Genomic DNA, 20,510 nt, shown 5'->3' on the forward strand with positions numbered 1-20,510 from the left:
GTAGTCTTCCAAAGCACAAATATTACATAGCCAGATAAGTATCGTATAGCCAGAATTGTACAGCCAGATAGGTCTAATAGCTAGACTGATAAATAACCTGTATAGTCTTCCAAAGCACAAGTAGTATTATATAACCAGACAAGTATTGTATAGCCAGAATTGTACAGCCAAGTCTAATAGCCTGTCTGACAAATAACCCGTTCTGTCTTCCAAAGCACTAGTATTAAATAGCCAGACAAGTATTGTATAGCCAGAACTGTATAGCCAGAATTGTATAGCCAGAACTGTATAGCCAGAATTGTACAGCCAGACAGGTCTAATAGCCTGATCAGTCTTGTAAACTGGTAGACAACCCAAAGCACATGTATTAATTAGTCAAACAAGTATTGTATAGCCAGAATTGTACAGCCAGACAGATCCAACAGCGCGGTAAATCTTGTACATTGGCAGATAACCCTCCCCCCCCCAGAGCCCTGCACCATGGCCCTGCCAAACTCTCATCAATGCACACTACTGCTCCTTCTCTATCTTATCAGCATCAGAATCTGCACAGCCAACTTATTATATCCTGCTCCAATCTCAGTTCACTACTCCCTATACCGCGCGGTCAAGTCTTATTCCCAACATACACACCCCTTAAACCCTACGACTACCTAGAGGCAGATCCACTCCCATTCCCAACTCCCCGCCACCCCCCCACAATTCTACCAAGCCTCACACTATAAAACAACAATCACTAAAAAAACTAGCCTACTCCCATTACTTTCCAACTGACCACGCTACCCATCAGATCCTCCAAGGGTTCTACCTAAACATAAGATCGATGAGGAACAAATCTATACTGATCAAGGATTGGCTGAATGAAACTAACCCTGACTTTGTTCTACTTGCAGAAACCTGGCTGGATGATAATATCGTTATCAGACAACGATATTATCATCAAAGACTTGTCTTCCCCCAGGTTTCAAGATTCTATCTCTAGCCAGAACCTGGGGAAGGGGAGGAGGATTAGCAATAATCTTCAAAGACCACTTAAACTGCGCTTTACTTAACTCCAAATCCACTCCCAACTTAGAGATACTATCACTCTCACTTACTCCAAAATCCCTAACCGCCTCTCTAACAACTATCTTGTTTTATGTCCCACCAAAAAAAATGGAACCTAGCAAAGGAGGATTTCGCTGAATTTATACTAACCAACTCATTAGCAAGCCCATACAACTTACTACGTGGGGATATCAACATTCACCTAGAACAAACAGACCTACCAGAAATATCAGATTTTTGGTTACTTATCTCCCAACTAGGCTACTTCATACCTCCTCCAGTCAAAACCCATCAAAGAGGTCATCAATTAGACCTGGTGACATTCTCCTCCAAAGAACCAACCAACCCCAAATTCTACTGGAATCAAGAGAACTGGACAGACTCCCTATGGTCAGACCACAGACTATGTAACTTCACCATTGATTGCCAGCAAAAAAGCAACAAAACAAGAAATAACAAAACCCACACTTCTAGAGGTAAGATCGACCCGGTAGAATTCTGGTCCCACTATAAGACTATTGCAAAACAAAACGTAGAAACGGATCAAATTATGACTGCCTGGATTAAAGACAGCACCAACATTCTAAACATAAGAGCCCCCATAAAAACCTGCAGAATTAGAACTATAAATCAAGAGGGATGGTTTGATGCAGAATTACTACTGGTAAAGAAGGACTTCAGAAAATCAGAAAGACTATGGACTAAATCTGGTACTCAAGAGCACAGAGTTGCTTGGAGATCAAAATAAAAAAACTACAAAAAACCTCACCAAAGAAAAACGTAAAAATTTCTACGCCCAAAAAATTGGAAACATTTCAATCAACAATAGAAACCTCTTTAAACTGGTCAACGACCTCTACAACCTCAAGACACTCACTGACATCCAGGAAGAATCCACATTAACTGCCAACACCCTAGCAGACTTCTTCAACTCCAAGATACAAAAATTAAGATCATCAATAACTGCCCCGGCCAATCCCCGCAGGTACTTTCCAATGCTCCAGGACACCGACATATCCAAATCTGACCTAGGGTCCAGAACCGACCTAAGTTGGAACCATTTCACAACCATAGACTGGCAAACCTTTAACAAATACTACAATAAATATAACAACTCCTATTGCAGACTAGACACCTGCCCCCCAAATGTCATGAAAACTGCCCCGATCCACTTCAAAGCCAATTTGTTGGCTTGGGTCAATTCTTTACTACACACAGGATATTTCCCAGTAGAGCAAGGCCACATCATGATAACTCCAATTATAAAAAACACAAAAGAACCACCCAACGCCCCGTCTAATTACAGACCTATCGCTAGCATCCCGCTAGTCACCAAAATATCAGAAGGGGTGGTAAATGCCGAACTTGCTACATATCTGGAAAAATTAAACATTTTACACGACAACCAATCGGGCTTTCGTTTTGACCACACACCGAAACCATCATAGCCTCTCTACTTGACCACCTGCACACACTCTTCAGCCATGGATCCAGCGCCCTGATCTTGCAACTCGACCTGAGCAGTGCTTTCGACCTAGACACTATTCTCCTAGACAGCCTTGCACACATCGGCGTCTCTGGCCAGGTTCTCAACTGGTTCCACAGGTTCCTAAGAAATAGATCATACAGGGTGTTTAAGAACGACTGTTTCTCCTACAGCTGGGATAACTCCTGTGGGGTTCCCCAAGGCTCCCCCCTATCACCCACCCTGTTCAATGTCTATCTCATCTCCTTGGGGATCCTCCTGCAAAGTTTCAACCTCAAATTCTTCATTTACGCAGACGACATTACAATAGCTAACCTGTTTCACTCCAGAGTTGCTTAACTTGATATCAAGCCTACTCAGTCAAAACTAAATTCTTCCTAGCCACCCCCAACGACAAAATCAAAGATACCACAATACAAGTGAACGGATCGGATTCCCCCCTAGAACAAACCTTAAAAATACTGGAAGTCACCTTAGACAAACATCTATCCCTGGAGAAACACACTGATCTTACTGTCAGGAAAAGCTTCTCGGTGCTCCGCACCATAAAAAAATACTTCGACAACACCTCATTTCGCCTGTTAGTACAATCCTCCATTCTCAGCATCCTGGATTACTGCAATATCATTTATTTGGGCTTCATGAAGAAAACCACCAGGAGACTAAAACTGATCCAGAACACCGCCGTCCGCCTTATATTTGGCTTAAACAAATGGGAACACATCACCCCCTTCTACCATAAACTGCACTGGTTACCATTTGAATCCAGAGTCCTATTCAAGTTCACATGCCTCTGCTACAAAACAGTATTTGGTATATCCCCAAGCTACCTTAACCCTCACTTCAATCTAAACTATAACTCACCTAGCTACACAAGGAAACCACCCACCGACAGCTATCCAACTAGCAGACCATTTCAAAAATAAGATCACCAAGATCAGAACCGCATTCAACAATACTCACACCCACCTTGACAAGATAACAACAAACCCTTCAACAAGAGAAGCCATCGCCGCAGACAGAAGCTGGACAGTCTTCCCCATATTACATTGGTCGGATATGAATTGACTCTACAAAAAATACAGCCAAGCTTCTTGCGACCTAAATAACTGCCCCACCTACCTGTTATCAAACTCATCTACCACATTCAGAGCCAACCTCATGCTATGGATTCAAACCACATTAACAGAAGGTCAATTCCCTCAAGACCTTGGAGAGATCATAATCACCCCAATCATGAAAGACCACAAAGGCCCAATAGATAACACCTCCAACTACAGACCAATCGCTTCAATACCAATATACGTTAAAATAATAGAAGGTCTAGTTGCACAATACCTCACCAACTACCTGGAAGACCATAACCTACTTCACCCCTCACAATCAGGATTTTGAACCAACCACAGCACAGAAACTCTACTTGTAACACTATTAGACACAGCTCGACAGCAAATTAGCAAAGGCAAAAAGATGATGCTAATCCAACTTGATCTCTCCGCAGCATTTGACCTGGTCGACCACTCCATATTGCTACAGATACTTGACGCCATTGGGATCTCAGGCAAGGTCTACAATTGGTTCCAAGGAGTCCTCAAATCAAGAACCTACAGGGTAAAGTCCAATAATATCAAATCAGAACCATGGTCCAACCCATGCGGAGTTCCACAAGGATCACCTCTATAATCTACGCTCTTCAACCTCTTTATTTCCTCCCTTGGAGCCACTTTAGATAACTTAAATGTTACATCCTTCAGCTACACAGACGACATCACCATACTCCTCCCCTTCGACCCATCAGAGCCCATCACTACAGCAAAACTGGAAATAACCCTAGATGCAGTGGAAAAATGGATGGTAGACCACAAACTGAAACTAAACTCAGATAAAACAAAATTCCTTCTGCTCGAAAAGGCCAAAACTCCCACCATTACAGAACTGAAAATTAAAACACCAAATACCCAATACAGCCCGAACTCAAACTCCTAGGAGTAATGATAGACAGATGCTGCACAATGCAGTCCCTAATCAATAAAACATCCCAGAAAGCTTTTTTAGTTATGAGAAATCTACGTAAAATAAGAAAATTCTTCGACCCAGCACAATTCAGGCTAATTGTCCAATCCCTAGTCTTAGGTCTACTGGACTATTGCAATTCCCTCTATCTACCTTGTCCTGCCAACAAGATAAAACAACTTCAGACTATACAAAACACTGCCCTCAGACTGATCTACTCCCTGAGAAAATTTGATCATATTATAACTGCCTTCCTAGGCTCTCACTGGCTACCTATGCAAGCACGAATTCAATTAAAATTCTACTGTCTATTATTCAAAGCATTAAACGGCTCCGCCCCCCCCATCTAAACAACCGTCTAAACCAGATCCTCACCTCAAGACAAAGAAGAACTCCGAACCCTTTTGCCTTCCCTCCACTCAAGGGCACTCAGCGCAAAAAGATGTTTGATAACCTTCTGGCGATGCAAGCAGCAAAACTTAACCACTCCATCTCCAACCTGTTGACGGCAACGGGAGACTTCAAAACTTTTCGAAAAGAAATCAAAACTACTTTTCAAAAAATTTATCCAGATATCTTAACCCAACCCTTTCCCCTCCTCTTAGATAAATTCTCCCCCAAAACCTCCACTTAAATAATCTCTTCCTCCCCAAAACACCAACCAAGTATTCAGATCCCTGAAATGTAACGTAATCTTATTTGTACTCTAACTGTAATCTATTTGTTATATCACACAGTAACATACAGTCAATTTAATATCCAATTTGCAAGTTCTTCCGGAATTAATCCAGCTACCTCTCCTCCCTTGTAACAAAAAAAAAAAAAAACAAAAACCCCAAAACTGTTGTAACTTCACTGGAAATGTCCAGTTAGCTCTTTTGTAATCTGCCTTGATCTGCAAGGTATAGGCGGAATAGAATAATAATAATAATAACTTTATTTTGTTTACCGCCATACCCAGAGAGTTCTAGGCGGTTCACATCAGTTAATAAGATTACACATGAAAATAACGTTGGAATTTACAATTTTTTGGAATGTACATGCCGTTGAAGTTAACAGGAATTTAACGAGATGAAGTCGATATAAAATACCATCAGTAGGAATATACAAGGAATATACAAGGAGAATCCAAGGAATATACTGGGAATATAGTACATGGAATATACATGAGTGACCGGGAAGTTAATAGGTTTGGAGGGAACCTGGGGGGGGGAAGGTGGGGGTTCAAGTGTATTGAAGGGAGTAGAAGTCGCGAGAGGGAGTGTTAGGGATTCTGTCTGTGGAATAAGTGAGTTTTGAGTTTTTTTCTGAAGTCCAGGTAAGTGGGGGCGTCAAGTATAATTTGGGCAAGCCATGAGTTTATTTTGGCCGCCTGGAAGGAGAAAGTTTTGTCAACGAATCGTTTGAGAGGGCATAGTTTTAGGGAGGGGAAGGCGAATAGATGAATTCTGCGAGAGTTCTTATTGTTGTGATTTAATTTAAAGTGGGGGATGAGGTAGCTTGGGGATAGACCAAACACCATTTTGAAGCTGAGGCATGCGAACTTGAACAGTACTCTGGATTCAAATGGCAGCAGTGCAGTTTATGGTAGAAAGGGGTGATATGTTCCCATTTGTTTAGGCCAAATATAAGGCGGACAGCAGTGTTCTGAATCAGTTTTAGTCTCCTGGTGGTTTTCTTCATGGCGCCTAGGTAAATGATATTGCAATAATCGAGGATGCTGAGAATGGAAGATTGTACTAACAGTCGGAATGAGTTGTCATCAAAGTATTTTTTTATGGTGCGGAGTTTCCAGAGCACCGAGAAGCATTTCCTGACGGTAAGATCAGTGTGCTTCTCAAGGGAAAGGTGTTTGTCTAGGGTGACTCCTAGTATTTTTAGGGTTTGTTCTAGGGGGAAGTCCGATCCATTCACTTGGATTGAGGTAGTTTTGAGTTTGTCATTGGGGGAGGCCAGGAAGAATTTAGTTTTGTCAGCGTTTAATTTTAGTCTATGGGATAGCATCCAGAGTTCTATCTGCCTGAGTAAGTGTGATATAGAATCAAGCAGCTCTAGGGTGAAACTGGTTAGAGGGATGATTATTGTGATGTCGTCCTCGTAAATGAAGAAGTTGTGCAGGAGGTTTCCCAGGGAGACGAGGTAGATATTGAATAGGGTGAGGGATAGTGGCGAGCCCTGGGGGACACCACAAGAGTTGTCCCAGCTATGGGAGTAGGAGTCGTTCTTGATGACTCTGTAAGATCTATTTTTTAGAAACCCGTTGAACCAGCTGAGAACCTGTCCGGAGATGCCGATGTGTGCAAGGCAGTTTAGGAGAATGGTGTGGTCAACTAGATCGAAAGCACTGCTTAGGTCAAGTTGCAAGATTAGGGCGCTGGAGCTCTGGCTGAAGAGCGAGTGCAGGTGGTCGAGTAGAGAGGCAATGACGGTTTCAGTGCTGTGGCCAGAGCGAAAGCCTGATTGGTTGTCGTGTAAGATGTTGAATTTGTCCAGGTATGTGGTGAGTTCAGCATTTACTGCCCCCTCAGTTATTTTGGTGACTAGTGGGATGCTGGCGATAGGTCTGTAATTAGATGGGATGTTGGGAGGTTCTTTTGAGTTTTTTGTAATTGGGGTTATCAAGATGTGGCCTTGTTCTGCTGGGAAGTTTCCGGCGGATAGTAGAGCGTTGACCCATAACAGCAAGTTGGCTTTGAAGTGGGCTGGGGCAGTTTTCATGACATTAGGGGGGCAAGTATCTAGTCTGCAGTAGGAGTTATTGTATTTGTTGTAGTATTTATTGAAGGATTGCCAGTCTATGGGTGTGAAATGGTTCCAACTTAGGTCGGTTCTGGATCCTAGAACACAGTTGGATGTGTTTGTGTCATTGAGGATGGGGAAGTACCCATGGGGATTGGCCGGGGGCGTTATAGATGATCTTAATTTTTGTATTTTGGAATTGAAGAAGTCTGCTAGGGTGCTGGCTGTTAGGGTGGAATCCTCCCGGGTGTTCGTGAGTGTCTCAAGATTGTAGAGGTCGTTGACCAGGTTGAAAAGGTTTCTACTGTTGTTTGTGATGTTTCCTATTTTTTGGGCGTAGAAATTTTTTCGTTTTTCCTTGGTGAAGTTTTTGTAGTATTTTACTTTTGATCTCCACTCAGCCCTGTGCTCTTGAGTACCAGATTTAGACCATAATGTAATGTAACAGGAACTCCCACAGAATCCATCTGTTCACCTTCCCCTCCCTTAAACTATGTCACCTTCCCCTCCCTTAAAAGGTTCCTTGACAAAACCTTCTCCTTCCAGGCGGCTAAACTGAACCCATGGCTAGCCCATATTGTGCTTGATGCCCCCACCTACCTTGACTTTAGAAAAAAACTCAAAACACACTTATTCCACGGACAGAACCCTTAATACACCCTCCTCTCCCCCTTCACCTCCCATCTATGCACGTGAATCTCCACCTACTCCCTCTTATTGCACTAAACCTCAACAATCTGTATTATCTAGTATATTGACCTTCTTATTATACATTCCTGTTTTCCCATATATGACCTCCCTATCGTACATTCTTGTATATTCCTATTAACTTCAATGACTTCATTGTTTGTAACCTTGATTAACTGATGTGAACCGTCTAGAACTCCCTGGGTATGGCGGTATACAAAATAAAGTTATTATTATTATTATTATCAGAAGTGGACCTGTTTTTCTTCTTGGTGTGCTCAGCTGCGCCTAGACCCGCAGTATGCCTCCTTGTCATCTGTCCTGGATTACCTGTTGCACTTGTCTGGTGCTGGACTCAAGTCCTCTTCGATTCAAGTCCACCTTAGTGCTATTACTGCTTTTCATCAGCCTGTTGATGGAAAACCTTTCTCTGTTCATCCTGTGGTTTCCCACTTCATGAAGGGCCTTTTTCACGTTCATCTGCCCCTTAAACCTCCTCCTGTGGTCTGGGATCTCAACGTGGTCCTTTCTCAACTGATGAAGCTTCCTTTTGAGCCGCTGGTGCGGGCTCACTTGAAGTTTCTCACTTGGGAAAGTTGTGTTTCTTATTGCCCTCACTTCTGCCCGTCGGGTCAGTGAGCTTCAGGCACTGGTGGCGGACCCGCCTTTCACTGTCTTCCATCATGATAAGGTGGTTCTCCGTACCCATCCTATGTTCTTGCTTAAGGTTGTTTCGGATTTTCACATCAACCAGTCCATTGTTCTTCCTGTGTTTTTTCCAAAGCCACATTCTCATCCTGGCTCTGCATTCCCTTGACTGTAAGCGTGCGCTGGCTTTCTACTTGAAGCGCACCGCTCCTTATCATACTGCTCCCCAACTGTTCATCTCTTTCGATCCTAATCGCTTGGGGCGTTCTGTTTCCAAGTGGACCATTTCTAACTGGTTGGCCGCTTGTATCTCTTTCTGTTACGCTCAGACTGGTCTCTCCCTGCCAGGTCGAGTCACGGGCCACAGGGTCAGAGCGATGGCGGCATCTGTTGCTTTCCTCCGCTCTACTTCAATTGAGGAAATCTGCAAGGCTGCCACTTGGTCCTCAGTTCATACTTTCACCTCTCATTACTATGGATGCTTTCTCCAGACGTGACGGCCATTTTGGCCAGTCGGTTTTGCGACACCTGTTCTCCTAATTTGCCAACTCTTCCACCATTCCATTCGGGTTAGCTTGGAGGTCTCCCACATGTAGAGAATATGCTACCTGCTTGTCCTGGGATAAAGCACAGTTACTTACCGTAACAGGTGTTATTCAGGGACAGCAAGCAAATATTCTCGCAACCCACCCACCTCCTCGGATTGGCTTCTTTGCTAGCTATCTGAACTGAGACCATGCTGAGGAGATGCATGCCCTAGGTCGGATGGGAGAGGCACACGCGCATGCGTGGTACACTCGCAAGCTTAAAGATCTTCAAGCAAGACTGCTTGCGAGAACGTCCACTAGGGGGCTCCGTAGATGACGTCACCAACATGTAGAGAATATCTGCCTGCTGTCCCTGGATAACACCTGTTACGGTAAGTAACTATGCTGTCTCTGCTTATGCAGATGATATATTGCTTCATTTGAGAAATCCTGAAACAACCATTCCATGCTTACTTGAATTAATAGAGAAATTTGGAAAATTCTCAGGATATAAGATAAATTGGAGTAAATCCGAAATTCTTCCACTTAATGTGCATTGTACAAAAGGTTTGTTTGATTCATTTCCCTTTATATGGAAAGATGATGGAATAAAATATTTAGGCATCTGGATGATAAATACGCTGGAAGAAACAATGAAAGTGAATGAAAATTTTTTATTACAGAAGCTAACAGAAATGTGTGAGCAATGGAATACTTTACATCTGTCTTGGTGGGGGAGAGTCCAAACTATTAAAATGATGATTTTGCCTGTGGTTTGTTATCAAATGGGTATACCAGTTGGCGTCTCATGTTTCCTCTGCGATTATGCTATGTTCTTAATATCAAAATGCCTAGAATATATAAAGAAAACAGAATATTAGTAGATACATGGAAGACCTTACGATATGTTAGTAATTTAACACCTATTCCAATACATAAATCAACAAATCAGACTATATGGCTAAACTCCAAGATTCAAATTGGCGGATTTAAGGTCATCTGGAAGCATTGGATGATAGCAGGAATACATATTTTAGATGATGTTATATCTAAACTAAACTAAACCTTAGGTTTGTATACCGCATCATCTCTACATTTGCAAAGCTCGACACAGTTAACAGGAGTTAGGGTAGAAAGGAACTCCAGAGGAGGGAAGGATGAAGAGGAAATTTAGAGGACTAGAATAATCAGAGAGGGAGGAAGAGTTACATTTTTGAGAATAACCAGGTTTTCAGATGTTTACAGAAGAGTTGGAGGGAGCTCAGATTCTTAAGAGGGGAGGTAAGCTGGTAAGCTGCTTGATTTTTCACAGTTGCAACATAAATTTGGTCTTGATAAAACACAAAGTTTTAGATGATTGCAACTGAAGCAGGCCATTCAGGCAGGGTTCCCTGAATAGTTTGGAGTTCTTATGCTTTCAGGTGGACTTCATGGAACACCAGGCCACACAGTGGTATAAATTGATATCTGGATTTATGAATAAAAAACCAAAAACTGGTCTTTGGGACATTTGGAGCATTGAGATTAAGCATCAAATTACTGCATCTCAATGGCCACGAATTTGGTCTTGGAGGATGAGATATACAGTGTCTGCATCTATGAGACAAACTTGGTTTTTTCTGTTACATAGAGCATTCTGGACCCCTGTTAGTTTACAAAAATTAGATAGCTCTAAGTCTAATAGATGCTGGCAATGTCATCTGAAGCAGGGACTTTAGATCATTTATTATTCTATTGTCCATTCATTTTGGCTTTTTGGAAATCAATATGGGACCAAATAAATTGTTTGTTAGAAAATCTGGTGGCTTTATCATATGATACTATATTATTTGGCATGTCAATGAGGGCAAAGAGTCAAATATCTTCAAAAAATAATAAGCTCTTACTAATTATGACAGGAGTCGCCATACAACAGATTACACTTCTCCCTCCCTATTCACGGGGGTTAGGGGAAGAGCCGGCCCGTGAATATGGAAAATTCGCAAATAACATGTGGGCCGGCTCTGACCCACCCCCGGACTTCCCTGGTGGTCTAGTGGTGACACGGGGCAGGTTCCATCTTCCTACACGCATGTCCCGTGCAGAGCCATGCTGCGAGTTTCCTTGGTCTCACGAGACTACAACAGGAACTCCCTGTTGTAGTCTCGTGAGACCAAGGGAACTGACAGCACGGCTCTGCACGGGGCAGGCGTGTAGGAAGATCGCTCCTGCCCCATGTCGCTGCTAGACCACCAGGTAAGGTCAGTGCTCCTGGGGCAGCTGCTCGCCTCCTCTGCCTCTGCCTCCGATGACCCCCCTCCGCCTCCCTCCTTGCCCCGATCCAAGTCCCGGGGCTGTTTTTTTTTTATGCGGGCTGCCAACGAGCGTCTCTCCAGGAGGGGAGGCCTGGGGAAAACCCCCGCGAATAATCGAAACTGCGAACAATGAAACTGTGAGTAGGGAGGGGGAAGTGTACATTTAATTGGAAAAATTGGAATAGACTGAACTACAGTTTTTGGTGGAATTCTTTGTGTCATATATATAAAATGGAAAGAACATTAGCCACACAAAGGAAATTTTAGTAAATTTCAAGAGGTTTGGGGGCCCTAACAGAATATTGTAATGCGTAGATAACATTTTTCCCTTAATAGTATAATTATAAATAAGAGGGTGGGGGGGAGGTTTTTTGGTCTTTTATTAAATGTTGAGATTAATAGGAAAGAACATATTTATGGTATATGTGATTGCATATTTTATGATAGGGATCGGAGGGAGGGGGTTAAATTTCACTAATTTAAGTTGATTACGATAGAAAATCAAGTGATGTATCCAAGTTCAAATGTCATTTTCTGAAGCACTTGTAAGTTGTAAAAATGAATAAAGAATTAAAAAAAAAAAAAAAGACAATTTATTTAAAGCGGTATATCAAATTTTAAATAAAACTTGAAAAGAGTCAGCTGAGATGAGATATTATTGAAGTCTGCAGAATCCTGAGTGGTGTAAAATGGGTGCAAGTGGATCGATTTTTTTTTTTGTTTGTTTTTGTTTTTAACTCTCAAAAATTACAAAGACTAGGGGGAATACTCAAAGTTATAGGGAAATACTTTTAAAGCCATTAGGAGGAAATATTTTTTTTCACGTGGAGAATATTTTAAGCTGTGGAATATGTTGCCAGAGGCTATGACAATGGCAGTTAACATAGCTGGTTTTAAGAAAAGTTTGGACAATTTCCTGGAGGAAAAGTCCATAGTCTGTTGTTGAGACAGACATGGGAAAAGCCACTGCTTGCCCTAGATCAATAGTATGGAATGTTGCTACTTTTAGATTTTTGCCTGGTACTAGTGACCTGGATTAGCCACTGTGAGAATAGGCTACTAGGCTAGATGGACCATTGGTCTCACCCAGTAAGGCTGTTATGTGCACACAGATGGAGAGGAGGGGAAAGGTAGGAGAGAGGAAGGAGATGGTGCACATGGATTGAGAGGAGGGGAAGGGTAGGAGAGAGAGAGAGGAAGGAGATGGTGCAGATGGATGCAGAGGAGGGGAAGATGTGGAAAGTAGACAGATTAAGAAGCAGAAAAATTGAAGAAAGTTGAATGTTAGCACTATAGAAATAATTAATAGTAGTATATCAAAAATTAACTTGAGTCATGCATCAATTAAGATGTCTGTTATCTATACTTTTCAAGATTTCAATTCAGTCCAAAAAATGTTTCTTTGCAAAGGTGACTAGGTGGGTATATCATAGTGCATATAATATTCAGATCATAGGATCTCTTATAACATATGTTATTTCAGATCCCCATTCTGGGATCTCAGCTCTAATTATATATACTCCACACTTAGTGCTTCTTTTATCAAGCTGCGCTAGCGGGGTTAACGCGCTTGACGTTTCATCACGCGTTAACCCCCGCGCTGGCCTAAAAACTACTGCCTGCTCAAGGGAGGTGGTAGCGGCTAGCGCAGCCGGCGGTTTAGCGCGCGGTATGTGCGTTAAACTGCTAGCGCGGCTTGATAAAAGGAGCCCTTAGTTTAAATTCCTGCCTAAGCCCTTCATTACTTAATCCCCTCGTTGACTCACAATGGCAACAAATTGATACAATGAACCAATCACACAGTATAAATAGTTATAAAAAATGTCTAGTTCAAATCTTTCAAAAAATGGCAACACTTATCTTTGGAGGTTGATACCAATTTCAGCACTGAGAGTTTGAACCACTCTCAATGCTTAACGCCTGCTTGCACTTTAAAGTTTCAATCGCATTGCTCTTCTTAAGGGGAGACCTCTGCTGTTCTTTGCCAAACTGCAAATACATCATCAAGGACTCAATGAATCCATATGTAACAACACTCACACTTCCTTTATTTAAAACACCATCTAAACAACTGCCAAAACATGTCGGATACAAAAGATCCAAGCATTCACAACCATAATATAAAAAAAAGGCGGAGAAGGAAGGGAGAAAAAAGATGAACAAACACACCCCTTGCCAACAGCTGAGCGACAACTCTACAGTGGCTTGTAGCCTGATTCAAAATCACATGCCGACTCAATGAGAATTTATATAATGAAGACTATCGCATTACTAAATCATCATGCACCAGTAACGACCTCTTCGAAGTCACAGGAGCTGCCACAACCCACAAAAACATACATTCTCTCACATACGCACACGTGCTCGCACACAACACGCACGTGTGCTCATATACCTCCACCATGTAACACCCATCTCAACAAACGCCAGACCAGACACCATTGGCATTCAAAAACATGATGTAAAAAAGGGAAGGGGAAGTATAAACACCCCCCCAACTGACAGTTGAGCAATGCACTGGATTGTAGCCTAATTAAAAATCATACTCTGATTCCATGAGAGTTTAAATAATGAAGGTTACGTCATGACTAAAACGTTACATCCCTAAATTTAAAGTGCCATCAGTGCCTTCTGTGAATCAATCACAGAGGCTACCAAAACCCCCCAAAACACAACACTCGCAGAACAACATCCACAACCTCCCAATATTCGTCTCAACAAACAAAAATTCACCTTTTTGTTGTGGGCGAGATTTTTTGTTGAACCCATTCTCTTGTACTAAAGATGGATGTAGGAGAGAAAAACAGCAAATGGATAAGAAGGCCCTGGAAACAGAGTTAAGAGCACAGACAGAAGGAAGTATAGCCAGAGATTGGGAAAAGTAGAAAAATAAAATCACCAGACAAAGGTAGAAAAAATGATTTTATTTTCAATTCAGTGATTGAAATATGTCAGGTTTTTTTTGTAAATCTTTATTCATTTTTAACACTTTCAACAAGTGAAAACAATATAAAAAACATTTTACACTTTAAACATCACTTAATATTTTTGCAAAACTCAAACAAATCAATACCCCTCCCCCCACCCTACCCAACAATTATGTCAGTTTTGAGAATTGCATCTGCTATTTATATTTTGTTCTGATCAGGAAGAAATGCATTTCTGTTTCTCTGGTAGACTGCTTGCAGAGTCTGGCAGATTGGGTTTCATTTGTGTATATTAGTTACTTTTAGATTTTGGTACTGTATTTGCATAGGGTTCATCTGTTCTGCATTGTGTGACCAAGGCCAAGAGAAGTGTTATTGGCATCATGGCCCCAAATACTTGTCTGTTCTTCTTCAGCCCTTTTGGACCCAAAACAGCTCTCACTTAAAAATTAACGAAGACCACTACCATAGATTATTCTTGTTTGGCCTTGTATTCTATTTCAATAGTTTATGTACTTAATGATTCAGTGCTGTGCATCGAGTGCTCAGCATGCTGTTTGATATTATATCTTCACAGGAGAAAAGAATTGTGAGTGAAAAATGGGTAAGCAACTGCCTGCCGGTCCCAGGGTTCCCACTTGACATTGAGGCAGAGGAAGAAGTTGAAATAGATCAAATGCAGATGGGCAAGAAAATACAGTTGGCTGTTACAATGGACAATGTGAGTCTGTTTCTAGATGATACAGTGCGGGAACTTAAACACTTAGATTAGAGTTATGAATTGTCAGTTTCTCAAACCATTCCTGTGGTACCTCCTAGTCATTTTGGTTTCCAGAATATCTATAATGACTATGCATGAGATGAAGTGACTAAATAATCTACTTAAGACAAATTGTAGAAAATAGGTTTTCATTCAGCATGTAATTAAGCTGTGGAATTTGTTGGAGAATGTGGTAAAAGCAGCTAGTGAAGTGGGGTTTAAAAAAAAGTTTGAACAGGTTCCTAAAAAAAAAAAGTCCATTAACAATTGCAGTATTTAAAGTGGACTTTGGAAAATTTTCTATTATCATTTCTATAGCACTGCCAGATGCATTTACGCAGCGCTGTACATTACATTAACCATGTAAGAGAGTCTCTACTTGACAGAGCTTACAATCTAATCAAACAAATAGGACAATTGGGGTAGGAAATATTGTTGGGGTAAATAGCATGAAATGTTACTTTTTGGGATCTTACCAGGGACTTATAACCTGCATTGACCATTGTTGGAAACCAAATACTTGGCTTAATGAACTTTTGGTCTGTCCCAGTATGCCAGTGAATTATGTATTTATCCCAGGACAAGCAGGCAGCATACTCTCACATGTGGGTGACGTCATCCACGGAGCCCTGGTCCCAAGTGCATCGCCATTTTAAGAACTTTAGAAAGTTCACGACCGACCGCACCGCGCATGCGCAAGTGCTTTCCTGCCTGACAGCGCGCAGCTTCTTGGTTCTCAGTTTTCCGTGGACATACAAAGTCGTGTGTGAAATGGTCTCCATTTTTTGTTTTTGCCTTCCTGCTTGCGTGTTTTACTGATTTTCTTCTTTCTTTTTCTCAAAAAATAAATTTTTATTTTTTTTTTCCTTTAAATTTTTGCCGCAGCCTTTCTTGACAGTGGGGCCTTTGACTCTGCCTCCACCTTTGGGGTTTGATTTGACTGAGGTGGTTTCCCCTCCCATGTCCCACCCATTAACTGGCTTCAAGAAGTGCGGAAGGAGCCAGCGCACTTTCTCTAACTGATCCACACAAGTGGTGTATCCAGTGCCTGGGCTCGGACCATTGCGTGGAGTCTTGTACGCGCTGTTCGACCTTGCAGAACGCACAATTAAGAATCACCTTTTACAACAAAGACTTCTCTTCGGTACCATGGATACATCACAGGTATCATCGACACCACCAAGCCATCAACATCGAAGGCATCACCATCGTCTGAGGTACCAGCTTCCATGTCGGTGTCGCAGGCTATAGTTTTGTCAGGTAAGCTAGCTATCCACCAGCTTCCCAGACTGGGTCCCAGGCTGTTAAGGTATTGAGTCTAGTCGTACCGGCCAAGCAGAGTCCATTAATGCGGCTCACTTCAACCTCGAAGGGTGTATCTTCATCTATGTCATCCTCTCTGGAGCGAGCTGCGGTACCATTGATACTGGTGTCTATGCCACAGGTATCGATGCAGGCTTTTAAAGAGAAGCTCGATGCTCTCTTTCAATTGGAGTTTGGGAATATGTTCCAACTGGTAACCCCCATGGCTCCTCTGGTATCGGTCCAGTCTGAGCGTCGCCCCATGTAAGATGAAGGTACCACCACTGCCTCATCGGTACTGGATGTAAAATTAGAAGCAGACTCCAAATAATCAGCAGAGTTTATGGAAACTGGACTACAAACATCCTCCTAAGGAGTTTCTCAAGCTTTCATTACATGGCATTTTAAAGGAAACTCTCTGAAAAATATTGGGAATCTCCTTACTCTGTTCTGGCTGCTCCTCCTCGAAAGCTTGATTCCTAGTATAAAATCATTCCCATCCCTGGTTTTGATAAACAGCAACTCTCACATCAGTCTCTCGTTGTGAAATCCACTCTTAAAAAATCTGCCCCATCTAAAGACTATGCTACTGTTCCTCCAGGGTGAGAAGGTCGCACAATGGATAGCTTTGGGAGACATCTCTACCAGAATTCCATGATGGCTAATAGTCATCAGTTTTATTTCACCTGTTATCTCAAATATTGGGTAAAACAAATGCCAAACTTTTCAAGTATCTTCTATCCCACAGGAAGTCAGAGTATCAACACATCCATAATAATAAAACCCTTAGCGTGCATGCACACTTCAAACTCTGTGCCGCCGTGCTGGCGTGCCACACATGTGCAGTAGAAGGAGCCAGTGGTGGTTTCCCCATCGCCTTCCCTTGGCGACGCTGGCTCCTACTTCGCATGTGGAAGCATGGAACTATAACAGGGAAGCAGGCATACCGACGCTCAGCATCCGTACTGTGGTTGGTGGTTGTTCAGGCTGGGGAGGGTGGAAGCGACTAGCAGGAGGCAAAAGGAGTGATTTAAGGGTAGGTGGGAGAAGGGGGCTGCAGCTGAAGTGTCTCAGCACACAAGAAAGAAAGACAGACACAGAAAGACGGGGCAGGGAGAGAGACAGAAAAAGACAGACAGACAGACAGCGGGCAGGGAGAGAGTCAGACAGACAGCGGGCTAGGGAGAGAGTCAGACAGACAGCGGGCCAGGGAGAGAGACAGAAAGAAAGAAAGACAGACACGCAGAAAGACAGGGGGCAGGGAGAGAGACAAAATGAAAGAAAGAGACAGCAGGCAAGGAAAGAGAAAGAAAGAGACAGCGGACAGGGAGAGAGACAAAAAGACAGAAAAACAGGGGGCAGGGAGAGAGACAAAAAGACAGAAAAACTGGGGGCCGGGAGAGAGACAGAAAGAAAAGCCTAAGTCTACACATCTATTCTAGCATCCGTTAATGTAACAGGCTAAAAAACTAGTGTTTCATACTCTCATTCAACTCAGACAACATATGGTACGATCCTTGTATGATGCCTTTGAGCTGTCCTCTTGAGTTTCAGTAATATCTGTAGCCATGAGGAGGCTTGCATGGCTACGGGTAGCAGGATAAGACGTTAACCCCCAGGATCGCTTAGCTAATATTCCCTGCCTTGGAGATGAGCTTTTTGGGGACACTATCCAGAATGTGTCAGAAACTTTCAGAGCATGAAAAATCTTTCAATTCGCTACTCAGGCCTAAGGCTAAATCCTCTGCCTCTAAATTTTTCAAGCCCTCTTCTTCATATCAGAGGCGTTATACACCAAAGTCTACTCCTCTTGCCAGGTCACAGGAGAAAAAAACAGCATCAACAGCATCCTCAGAAGCTTCTGAGCTCTGCTATTCCTAAGTCAAATCAACCTTTTTGACTGACTGCTCGAGAGCATAATTTCAATCACTGTTAACTTTGTCTCTTCCTCTTCCCATTGGAGGTCATCTTCAACATTACCATAATCATTGGCAGCTCATCACCTCTGATCTCTGGGTTCTCTTCATTTTCTCAAAATTCCTCCAGATCATCATCCAAGAGTTTCCTTCCAACCCATTACAGTCCTCTTCTTCTCCAGGAAGTCGAATCTTTGCTCATTCTCAATGCCATCAAGAAGGTTCCTTTGGACGGGATTTTATTCCTGGTATTTCCTCGTTCCAAAGAAGACGGGAGGTCTTTGCCCGATATTGGACCTCAGAGCTCTGAACAAATTTCTTGTCAAGGAAAAATTTTGGATGCTTTCTCTAGCATTGCTGTATCCCCTGCTGGATCAAAATGATTGGTTATGCTCTCTGGATCTCAAGGAGGCTTACACTCGCATTCCCATTCACCCAGCCTTTCGCAAGTTTCTCAGATTTCGGGTGGGAAATCATCATTACCAATACAAGGTTCTGCCTTTCGGTCTCGCATCATCTCCACGAGTTTTCACCAAGTGCCTGGTGGTGGTGGCGGTAGCAGCCTTGCGAACTCACGGTTTACAAGTTTTTCCCTATCTGGACGATTGGTTCATCAAACATCCCTCGTCTCAAGGTGTTAATGTAGTGGCACAACAGACTATATTGTTCCTGCAAAATTTGGTATTCGAAATCAACTTCCTCCAAATCTCAGTTGCAGCCTTCTCAGACTCTTCAGTTTATCGGAGCCATTCTAGATACTGTTCAACTTGGGGCGTTCCTTCCTCAACAACATCTAGATGCTTTGATACAGCTTTGTCATCAGGATACAAACCATGCTCACAGACGGCATTTTCCCGACTGACCTCAGCGAAATCATCATCACCCCAATTCTAAAAGACCCAAAAGGACCAACAGACCACCCATCTAACTACAGACCAATCGCCTCAATACCTCTATATATCAAACTAACAGAAGGTCTAATAGCCAAACTCCTCACCAACTATCTCGAAGACCATAACTTACTCCATCCCACGCAATCCGGCTTCAGAACTAACTTCAGCACATAGTCACTACTAGGCTCCCTTATCGACACAGCAAGACAACACCTCAGCATTGGAAAAAAATGCTGCTCATATAGCTGGATCTGATGGCGGCATTTGATTTAGTAGACCATAACATCCTATTGCAAATCTTGGACTCAATAGGCATCTCAGATAAAGTATACTCATAGTTTGAAGGTTTCTTAAAATCCAGAACATACAAAGTAAAATCAGACAAAGAAAAATCCAAACTTGGTCCAACCCCTGCGGCTTACCACAAGGATCCCTACTATCCTCTACTCTCTTCAACCTATATACAGCCTCTCTCGATGTTTACCTGAACAAACAAGGCCTAACTTCTTATAGCTATGCTGATGACATCACCATCCTCATACCTTTTGACCAACCAAAGCCCTCAGTGACAGACACACTACACCGAACTCTAGTTACAGTTACGACTTGGATGGAAGACCACAAACTGAAACTCAACCCAGACAAAACTAAATTCATCCTCCTAGAAAATAACAAAGTCCCAACCACAACCAACTTAGAAATCAACTCTATCAATTACCCTATGCAAACCACCCTAAAACTACTAGGTATGACTATTGACAGAGCCTGCACCATGCAACCACAAATAAACAAAACAATACAGAAATCTTTCGCAGTTATGAGAAACCTTAGACAAGTCCGAAAATTCTTCGAAAGAACACAATTTCAGATCCTAGTACAATCTCTAATCCTAAGTATTCTGGACTACTGCAACATCCTGTACCTCCCCTGCAATAATGATTAAACAACTACAAACAATTCAAAATACAGCTCTGAGAATCGTCTATTCATTGAAGAAACATGACCACATTACTGAGGCATACATCAATTCACATTGGCTTCCAATCCAGGAAAAAATACAATTTAAATTCTTCTGTATACTATTTAAAACTATAAACGGAGACAGCCCAATCTACCTAAACAACTGCCTCATCCAAACTACCTCTACCAAGCATAGAAAACACACACCCCATTCACTTACCCCCCAATCAAAGAAGTAAAACGGAAAAAACTATACGACGGCCTACTAGCCACTCAAGCAGCAAAAATAGATAACCAAATCTCCAACCTAT

The 20,510-nt window shown here is 42.3% G+C and overlaps 1 protein-coding gene across 5 annotated transcripts in view; it reads left to right on the forward strand.

The window, feature by feature from the left end:
- CCDC9B (coiled-coil domain containing 9B) overlaps positions 1 to 20,510 on the forward strand; it is a 229,332-nt gene that overhangs the window by 76,723 nt on the left and 132,099 nt on the right. For all 5 annotated transcript variants that reach the window (XM_033951784.1, XM_033951783.1, XM_033951786.1 and 2 more), the window contains one exon: positions 14,946 to 15,089. In XM_033951784.1, the coding sequence (XP_033807675.1) occupies positions 14,946 to 15,089 (144 nt within the window). The remainder of the gene's footprint in view (positions 1 to 14,945; positions 15,090 to 20,510) is intronic.

The sequence above is a fragment of the Geotrypetes seraphini genome, chromosome 7 (genome assembly GCF_902459505.1).
Source record: "Geotrypetes seraphini chromosome 7, aGeoSer1.1, whole genome shotgun sequence".
Classification (NCBI taxonomy): Eukaryota; Metazoa; Chordata; class Amphibia; order Gymnophiona; family Dermophiidae; genus Geotrypetes; species Geotrypetes seraphini.